Source organism: Bombus pascuorum, chromosome 8 (assembly GCF_905332965.1).
Source record: "Bombus pascuorum chromosome 8, iyBomPasc1.1, whole genome shotgun sequence".
Lineage (NCBI taxonomy): Eukaryota > Metazoa > Arthropoda > Insecta > Hymenoptera > Apidae > Bombus > Bombus pascuorum.
In genome coordinates this window covers 2367327-2377027 of record NC_083495.1, presented here as the reverse complement: position 1 = coordinate 2377027, position 9701 = coordinate 2367327, and the positions used below count along the sequence as shown (strand labels likewise).

The 9701-nt window shown below is 27.5% G+C and overlaps 3 protein-coding genes across 12 annotated transcripts; 2 read left to right on the top strand and 1 right to left on the bottom strand.

Annotated features, from left to right (window-relative positions):
- The first annotated feature begins 564 nt into the window (after positions 1 to 564).
- LOC132909724 (protein-L-isoaspartate(D-aspartate) O-methyltransferase-like) lies at positions 565 to 2780 on the top strand. 5 transcript variants are annotated; one of them, XM_060964705.1, is made up of 7 exons: positions 565 to 625; positions 701 to 802; positions 1305 to 1400; positions 1483 to 1622; positions 2036 to 2165; positions 2365 to 2450; positions 2523 to 2780. In XM_060964705.1, exons 1-7 carry the CDS (start codon positions 580 to 582, stop codon positions 2694 to 2696), a joined length of 774 nt encoding a protein of 257 aa, XP_060820688.1. In that variant the 5' UTR covers positions 565 to 579; the 3' UTR covers positions 2697 to 2780. The 5 variants fall into 5 exon arrangements, with proteins under 5 accessions (XP_060820688.1, XP_060820687.1, XP_060820689.1 ...); XM_060964704.1 differs by having other exon boundaries at positions 2036 to 2261; XM_060964706.1 differs by lacking the exon at positions 565 to 625 and having other exon boundaries at positions 798 to 939; positions 2036 to 2261.
- A 289-nt stretch (positions 2781 to 3069) lies between these two features.
- LOC132909722 (equilibrative nucleoside transporter 3) lies at positions 3070 to 5755 on the bottom strand. The gene is made up of 9 exons (XM_060964700.1): positions 5603 to 5755; positions 5224 to 5484; positions 5000 to 5094; positions 4870 to 4920; positions 4553 to 4785; positions 4160 to 4397; positions 4011 to 4096; positions 3741 to 3940; positions 3070 to 3675 (listed from the first exon to the last, which is right to left on the bottom strand). Exons 1-9 carry the CDS (start codon positions 5746 to 5748, stop codon positions 3564 to 3566), a joined length of 1422 nt encoding a protein of 473 aa, XP_060820683.1. The 5' UTR covers positions 5749 to 5755; the 3' UTR covers positions 3070 to 3563.
- An 824-nt stretch (positions 5756 to 6579) lies between these two features.
- Positions 6580 to 9602, top strand: LOC132909720 (T-cell activation inhibitor, mitochondrial-like). Of its 6 annotated transcripts, none has more exons than XM_060964698.1 (9): positions 6580 to 6735; positions 6878 to 6955; positions 7057 to 7162; positions 7445 to 7836; positions 7908 to 8220; positions 8296 to 8396; positions 8439 to 8600; positions 8765 to 8896; positions 8961 to 9602. In XM_060964698.1, exons 2-9 carry the CDS (start codon positions 6933 to 6935, stop codon positions 9193 to 9195), a joined length of 1464 nt encoding a protein of 487 aa, XP_060820681.1. In that variant the 5' UTR covers positions 6580 to 6735; positions 6878 to 6932; the 3' UTR covers positions 9196 to 9602. The 6 variants fall into 6 exon arrangements, with proteins under 6 accessions (XP_060820681.1, XP_060820677.1, XP_060820680.1 ...); XM_060964694.1 differs by having other exon boundaries at positions 7048 to 7162; XM_060964697.1 differs by having other exon boundaries at positions 6601 to 6789.
- The last annotated feature ends 99 nt before the right edge of the window (positions 9603 to 9701 follow it).

Sequence of the window (9701 nt, the reverse complement as noted above, 5' to 3'; positions counted from 1 at the left end):
AATCCGTTAACAATAAATATACACTAAACATTTTTATAAAAAATGGAACATTATGAATAAGTTAAAATAAATAAAAATAACCGTTTTCGTGGAATTACTTATGTAATAGTATCATTATCGCAAATATCGTGTTTTAAATATAATCTTTCAATTGTGTAATGTTCTGGTATGTAGGCTGTTTCAGTTTGATATAGTTGTTTATATTATTATTTCTCTTTTAGGGTGCTATTTATGTATATAGGTCTATATACAAAGCGGTACAAAACTTTTTTTGATGAAATATTCAATCCTTCGTATTCTTTGTATCGAATGTTTTGAACCATTTCTGTTAAAATAAATTGCTTTTATTAGTATCAATTCTTTATCCTCATCTAATAATTTTCGCAAAACTAATTGATTTATTATTATTTTATTATTTGAATCACTTTTAATATAATTCAGCTAAAGATACAAGTTTGGATAATTTGCCTTTTTTTTTCTCTGTAAGTTTACCAGAGTTTTTCTTATCTGTATCAACATTCCGTCTAAAATCTGCTTTTCAAATCTCAGTTTAAAGCTCCTTTCTTATTGTGAAAAATTATGTCATTAATTCGAATCCATCTTGATTATATACAGAGTGATATATGTACGTATGTATATTGAATTTGTAATGTACATTCGTAGTATGTATAATAATGTACATGTTTCTAAATTCTTTTAGGCCTGTCACAAAATGCCACAGATGAATGTACCTCGTTTCACTTTTTGTGTCAGTACTACAGAATCGATAACATTGCATGTGACATGAAAGTGGTAAAAACAGGTATGAATCGGTAAAACTGGAAGTGACATAATAGTGGTAATAAGACTGGTAAAACTCCAATCTTTGTTGTTGTATTGCATAATTTAATGTCACTTCATTCTTTATGCTACGTTCATCTTATATGTTCCTCGTATTTGGTATGTGCCCATGTGCAATAATGATGCAATTTTATTTGACTAGAATTTTGCAAGACGGGTTTACTAAAATCAACATAAAGGTTACATTACGTGAAACTTAAATTCAAATTTGGTATCAATTTACAACAACAAACTATGTATATTGAATTAATCGGTTTCAATTTACCTGTCATTTAACGTTATTACATATATAATTATATAACAGTAAAAATTTATTTTTTTTTATAAATTTATTTACTTTATACATTTAATTGCATTGATAATTCTGATAAATTTTATAATAACTGCAACAATAACTTGCCGGTTATTTTATTAAATCATAATTTACGATCTCAACGTTTATATATCGTGTTTTATTTTCATAGCAATAAGTTTATTATTTTCTGAATTTGCATATGAAATGGCTTGGTCTGGGAGATTTCACGCAAAAAACAATCATGATCTTATACAACATCTTAAATGTAAGTGATATAAATAGAATTTTGTAATTACATTTACTACCAAAAGAAAGTTAGATGTAAACCACATATCTTTTTGATTTAGCATCAAGAATAATTAAATCAGACAGAGTTTATGAAGCAATGTCTTCTGTAGATAGAGGAAATTATACCTGTTCTGGCTATGCATATATAGATTCTCCACAGGATATTGGCTATGGTGCAACTATAAGTGCTCCTCATATGGTATACAGATACCTATTAAATTTAAATCTGTGATTTGGTCCAAGAAGTGCCAATGTCATTATTTATAATGCTTCCCGCTGTTTCAAATTTCTTTCGCAGCAACAACAAAAAGAATAAATTAAAGCTTATGATATTTGTGTTTTTTTATAGTGACTTTGGTATTTTTTACAGTCTTTATTTTATAAAAATGTTGTCATTAGCATATACAAATGCCATTATAATCATTTCCAGGTAGAATTTTCAGATAGAACTTGAAATTGTTGTTTCTTATATTGAATATACAATTGCCTATAAATTCAATATTGAGTTAAAGTCATTTTTGAAAAAATATGACATTGACACTTTTTGCACCAAGCCACAGAAGCATAATATAGAAAATATGTCAGTGAAATTGATAAATTAAAATTATTCAGCATGCATATGCTTTGGAAATACTTGAAGATAAGCTGTGTGATGGTGCTAGAGCATTAGATGTTGGTTCTGGTTCTGGATATTTAACAGCATGTATGGCAATGATGTTAGGATCAAATGGATTAGCTATAGGTATTGAACATATTTCTGAACTTAAAGCATTTGCTATGCAAAATATTCAGAGAGATAACCCAGAACTTCTTGAAAGCGGTCGTGTTCAATTAGTTGGTAATTATTTTCTAAATTTTATATAAATATGTGGATTTGTATACTTCATATAAAAATATGTAATATTCCACATTTGTTCTAATATTTATGTATAATATTCTAGTTGGAGATGGAAGATTAGGATATCCAGAAAAAGCACCATATGATGCTATTCATGTGGGTGCTGCTGCTAAAGAAATGCCTCAAGCTGTAAGAAAAAACTTAATTACATAATGTTATACAGAAATACATTATATAATCATTAAAATATTTGTTACACAGTTAATTGATCAACTAGCTCCTGGAGGACGTTTGGTGTTACCGGTGGGTCCAAGGAACTCAGATCAAGTCTTAGTACAGGTTGATAAAACAAAGGATGGGAAGATTAAGAAAAAGTCTCTTACAGGTGTAGTTTTTGTTCCATTAACAAGTAAAGATAAACAACATCCTTCATGAGATACATGCATGCTCCAATAAGTGAGCAGGCTTTCTTTTGTGAATTAAATGCAAATGATAGATAAAGCTTATAGGTTTTAGTTATATATGCACTAATATATATACACAAATACTTGCAAATAAATAAAGTACTTGCGAAAGAAGTAAAAAAGAAAAAAAAATCTTAGATGTAGACATTATAAGTATCAATATATTTCAAATTGTATGTAATATAAATGTAGTTACAGATATCCATAAAAAGAAGATATTATGTAATATATTCAACAATATATCAACGATAATTCATAGGGTACGAAATGCCTCCTATAACGAAATTTTTTCTGTTAAATTAAATATTCTATCTAGTTCAAAGGGTTTAATAACACATTAACAATGAATTGAACTATATTCTTTTATTATTAATACTTATACCTAAATACAAATTATTATATTATGTTACAGTTTTAGTTTTGACAAACTAGTTTTGACAAAGGTTGAAAGGTATATCATAATTTATTGCATTCTTCGATTTCTTAAAAATACATTATTTAAATGTATAATAAAATTGTACCTTCCCATATATGCAATCAATTAAGTCTTTATGTATCAGCATTTGAGATCTATTAGATGTAATTTGGCACACACAATTATTTCCATTCTATACACAAAACATTTTATATATTCATGAACTTTTCAAATTTTACTATATAAATATTTAAAGAAAGCTTCAAAAATAATTTACTATGATATATCAAACATTACATACATAAATTTTGTCATAAAGTATAAAATAAAATTATTTAATTTGATCCAATATTGTGTCTTGTGGTCCTGTTTTATTTTAATATGGAGGGCAGTATTCCTTTGGTTCAGACACAAATTGTACAATTAAAGTGTTTTAACTATAAGCAAACTGAGTGCAGAACCTGATATCAATCCTATACCAAGGAAAGCTCCTATCATAATACATGCAATTTCCTTCTCTTGAGAATCTACAACCCTGTATAAAAATCCTTAGTATCAAACTAATAAAAATTTATTAAGTTAGTATATATAATAACTTACATAGGAGTTAAAATAAACGATAAATTACATAGATAGCCATTACTGATGGCAAATGCAATAGTCATTAAAATATAATAAAGATCATTATGAATATAAACAGAAAGATGATGCCGGGGCTGAGCATTACAAAATATAAAAGCTGGTACAAAGATGACTCTCATCAGACTTAAAAATACGACTTGCCATGGTTTATTTTTTGGCTAAAATATTAATTTAAATATTATTATAGTAACAAAAAAGTATATATTTTCAAATAGCGTTTATACATACCCATTGAAAAATGCCTGATAATATTCTTCCAGTATAATCACCACAACTAAAAATGAGGTAGGTCACCACAGGTACAAAATAGATATCTATAAAACATAAAAAAGCTATAAAAATTTTATAATTATATAAAATTCAATTACAAGACTTACCATTCCATACATAACCTTTGCCTTTATACTGACTATCCACTAACACAGTAAGTGCTGGGTATACAGAAAAGGATATCAAAAATACTAGAAATACATTAATACCATAATGCCAAATTCTTTTAATAATACGCATATAAGATATTGTAGTGCCTTGCGAAAAAGTTACTTCTCCGGTTATTGAATAATCTGCTTCTACATTTTCAGACAATTTTTCTACCATATGATGTTTGAAGAATACCTATAGTAAAAAATAAATGATATCCATAGGACATTATAATTTAAGTCTTCTCTTTGGTTCATAATAGATTATTTTGTTATATGTCTGTTATTATCATAAGCCACTTATAAAACACCTGTATGATAAATATCATTATAGAATGCTGAATTACTTACTGCTTTTTCTAGGATTATATATGCAATCAAAGATAAGAACAATATAACATCTCCAATTATAAAATAAACTAGACCTGAAAGTACAGGACTAGCACCAATCCAAAGAGAACATATTTCTGCTGTAGCAGTAATAATTCCTCCAAGAGCTTGTCCACTTGACATAGCTGTTATATATCTTGGAGAAAAGCGTCCAGCAATACCCATTAAACTCCCTCCAAAAATTGCACTTGCAGCTACAAGAACACAATATAGTATCACTATTTCATCTAATTTAAATGTTGTAATATTCAATAATACTTCAAATTCTGGTGATATACCATTGACACATGCCACTGTGATCAAGGTAATTATTAAAAATGTTCCCTGCCCTAAAATCAAAGTTAGTATATTACTTTAAATGTAAAATATATAATTTTATTCTGAGTATTATCTTTTTATTAAACTTACATTTGTCCGTATTTATTTTAACAAACATTGTTGTTAGAATAAAAAATAATAATATTGTGCATTGAGAGCCCACCATTCTTACTCTTAAGGGAATTCTGTTATTTTAATATTTTGTTATATAGTTTATATAGTTTAGTTATTAATTATATAGTTTAAAATTTCTTTTAATTTATATATTGCACTAATTCCTTCTTATTATATAATTACAGTTTTATTTGACTTACCTTTTACTAATAAATGCATTTACAATTAAAAAAAATGTATTTGGTAGTGCACTTGCTACACTTATATATGATGTAAAACTAGCTTGGAGATCAGTTTTTTTTTCTAAATTTTCCATATGAGTGTAATTAATACCTTTTGTAGAATTTTTCTGTATCTCTCGAAATTTATACAACCAATAATCATCAGCTGTGATAAAAAAGCTCCAAGGAATTAATGTATTTATACCAAGTACATAAAAAACGATATATGCAAGATTATATCTGCAAAGTATAATTTCCAACATTATGTGAATTTTTTAAATACATATATGTACATATCCATACAGTAATAAATTATGTAGTCATAATAATGAATTAAATTATTTTAAACAGTTTTTACTTATCACTCGGTTCATATTGATTTAGGAATGGTTTTTCATCTGGAACAGAAATATTTGGATCATCAGCTTCAGTTTCTAAATCATCTTCAAATTCACTGTCTGATACGCCTCCTAGCAAAGGTCTTCTATTTATAGAATATGACATGGTCAAACTACAAATATTTAAAAAATTATTCCATTGTTACAACATTTACAAAATTATAAACATTGTGATATACTATATATATAATATGATAACATAAATAAATAAATTTTATCATAAAGTTGCAATGAATATAACATTAATTAGACATAATTATATTTATATTTTATACTTACAGTACTATATACAAAGCAGCAACAATATTTCAACAAATTTTCTCTTGATAATTTATATACATTTAAAGCACTAGTTATTTACATGTTGATAAATAATCAAAGTAAATTTCTTTAAACGTTATCGAATTTAACAGATGTAAAAGCTTTCAATGACCATGTTTAGTAAACCACGTCTATGAAACGATTGACAATGTATATCCTCAGTACATTATTGTTTTACAGTCTCAAAAGACTTAATACCGTAGATATATATATATATATATATATATATATATATATAAGTTATTTCCTTGACCACCTGTAATTAAGCACAGATATAAAAACCAAATACTGTGGCATTATAGTATTACATTAATCTCAATGTTCTTCTTTCACCATTACTTATTTGTGTGTATAGACATAGAACAGCTGGTACATAATACAAATATGACATAAGGCATAAGGTATCAGTGTTAATGATATATTATTAAAACCAAAGAGTAGGGATACTCTTTGGTTAAAACTATGCGATGCATCATATGGGAACAAAATATAAATAAACTAGAACATTCTAAGCTGGTAGTACTTATTTTACTGATTAAAACTGGTGTTTATATTGCGCATTGTATATGATAATTTAACTAATCAAATATTTTTATTTTTACTGATCGCGTACAGCACGTATATACATATATGTATATATATACATATCTGTACATACATATATAGATCCCACCATTGGTTAGACAAAAAGAAGAGGTTCAAGTCCAATGTTGTTCGAGTTTGCATACTGATGCGGTTTAAAGACAGTTATGTAAAGTGTAAAGAAGTGTAGGTCAGTAGGTTTTATGTAGATTATACATCTGAAAAATTATATTCCACGGCTAATGTGCGTCAGCTTCATTATTTGTATCTATCAAATGTAGAACGTTTAGTAAATTTGATGGATAGTAAATGCGATATTTATTTTATTTCAGCTCGTAAACGTTTATATGATATGGACGTGTGATGACAGTATAGGAAATTGCAAAAATGTATTGTGCATTAGGAAGATGGTAAACAAGTTTACTTGATTAAATTCGTCAAAATATAATTAAATGGTATCATTTTTTTTAGTATTTTAATCGATTTAACAATCATCTTATAGTTTTTGCAGGAAAGATGCAGTAAGAGCTTTAAGTACGGGTGAAATATCCACTGCATTGCGACCTTTTTATTTTACCGTTCACCCCGATCTTTTTGGACAATATCCCACGCAAAGAGTGAGTATATTTTAATATTATAAGTTGAACAACTTATAAAATGTAAATTTTGAAGGTAAGCGATTTAAAATCGTTTATACGTCGGCAACACAGTTCATCATTTGATTATAGTTAGAACTATTTATAGAACAAAGGAAGTGCAATAATTACTGCATACACGTGTATGCATGTATAAATACTTATGTATAAATAAATTCTTTATACTATGTGAAAATTTTCAATTTCTACTAAAAATGGTAATGTATTAAATATATAATATTTTTGCTTTTTTAAATGTTTCAGACAGTAAATGAAAATTCTTTAAAACAACTAAGTTCTATTATAGAAAGTTTACAACAGCAAAGGCCAATAAGACCTATCACTTTACCATTTTATTTACGCTCCAAGAATGAAAAGGAACTCAAGGCTGGAAAATTTACTTTGGTACAGATACAGTTGAAAGAAAAGGATATAAGACAAACTATACTTTCTATCTTGAAGACGTGTGATTTGCCAACAACGTTTGTAGATCAAATTGAAGAACAAAAGCCACCAGATAGTACAAAGTACAAGTCAAGATATTGGCAAAGAAAAGGAGTTGGAGAAGATATAGATTTCTCAGAACTAGAAGATGATCCTATTTATGCATCTATTTTAATGAAAAGAAAAATTAATTCAGAACCTGATGCTCTTAAGTAAGTCTATTTTAATCTTTCATTTATGTAACTAAATTAATAAAAACTTGAAGCTAATTATGATTTTATAGGGCATATTTAGATAAACACATTAATGAAGTACATGTGAAGTTAGAAGCATGTAGACCAATGAGAGAAGAAGTACAAAAGTTAGAAAAGATATTATGTTCTGAATTAGGTTTGAAAAATATTATATGGGACTGTGGATGGAACATAGCTCATTACAGGGGATGTTTATTAGCTTTTAAGGCATTAGCTGAACATCATCCTGAACCAATGGAAGTACTCAAAAATAGGACACTTGTCTTTGCCAATGATACAGGCATAAGTGTAGAGGGAAATGTTATGTTAAATTCAGGTGAAGTTAGACACAATTGGCTTGATGTAAGAATAAATTATTAAATTTATATAACATTTATAATATATTTCACTTTGCTAAATCAATATTTATTTTAACAGTTAATCAAGAACATTCAGAAGTATGATGTGGTATTATTTAGATTACCAGCTTTCGAAAAGGCAGTTTCACAAGTGCTTCTTGACATTAAAGTTGGTCGACGGTGCGTAATACAACACATTAATTGAGTGACGGTAAGGCTCAGGGTACTCTATATGTGCAGGAAATTCATGCCAAAAGTAATGGTTAGCCAGTATGAACGTCAACTTCGACAACTTACAACAACCCTCTCGGATTATCGAGGACGACGAAATTATCCGAAAATGTGGCCAACCGATTTATCTACTTATGAAATCGTAATTGAAGCGTTAGTATTACTTACGTCTACCTATTTAATATCTAATATATATTTTCTTTCAGTTCATTTATAAGTATATATATTTAATAGTGACTTAATTTATTTGTAAGTATAATATAATATAAATTTAGGGTATACGTAAGAAGTGTGAGTAAATTAAATTTTATTTTCAGTGAAGCAGGTCCTTTAATGCTCTCTCCTACTGGACAGTTTATAGTTCCATCTTCATGTCCAAGTTTCCTTTTAGTAAACTTTATTACTGATAATTTAGAGGAAGCCACTAAAAGATTACATCATTACAATAAGTAAGATCGTGTGGTAATCTATCACAAAAAATTAGTTCATTATTCTAAATATTGCTTTTTGCAGCATAAAATATGTAGAGCGTGAACTACATGACAAAACAGTCCAGGAATTGGGATTGACTGTTTTAAATAAAGATGACAGTATAACTCCTGATTTGATGATACAATGCTGTGAACGCCTATTATTGCATAAAAGCATTCTAGCTCCTTTATTAAAAGGTGTTATGCTTTGGGTGACACATTATTACTCTGTCATGAGTGATGGTGTATTATGTATTCCATGGGACTGGAAACTTTGAGTTTCAGTGTAAAATATTTTCTAATGTCTTCTTGCCGTTTTTTATCTTCGTACCGATTAATAGAACAATGACAAAAAACTAAATAGTTGTTAATAATTATTATGTAGGTTATACATGTGATAAAAAAATCTTAGATTTACATAGGATAAAAAACTAACTTAGGGAATTGCACAAAGCAAATAACTTTTGCATTATGCTTTGTAAAATACAATTAGCAATGCAAATAATTCATTGTACCTTATAAGCTATATTCTCGCGTGTTAAACGTAATTATTATGTAACTAATCTTAATACATTGTACATGAATTTTTGAATTTGAGTAAATATAAAAAAGAGGATATTTTGTAAAATCATGCAATACAAATAATGCATGTAGAAAAATAAAGATTAGAAAATTTTTACATCAATGTTAAAATTTATTAAAATTCCTTCAATTCAATATCTCATTATTGTTAGAATTACAAAATCTTCCCTCTCGCTTCTCCGTCATAAACTTCATAATTATA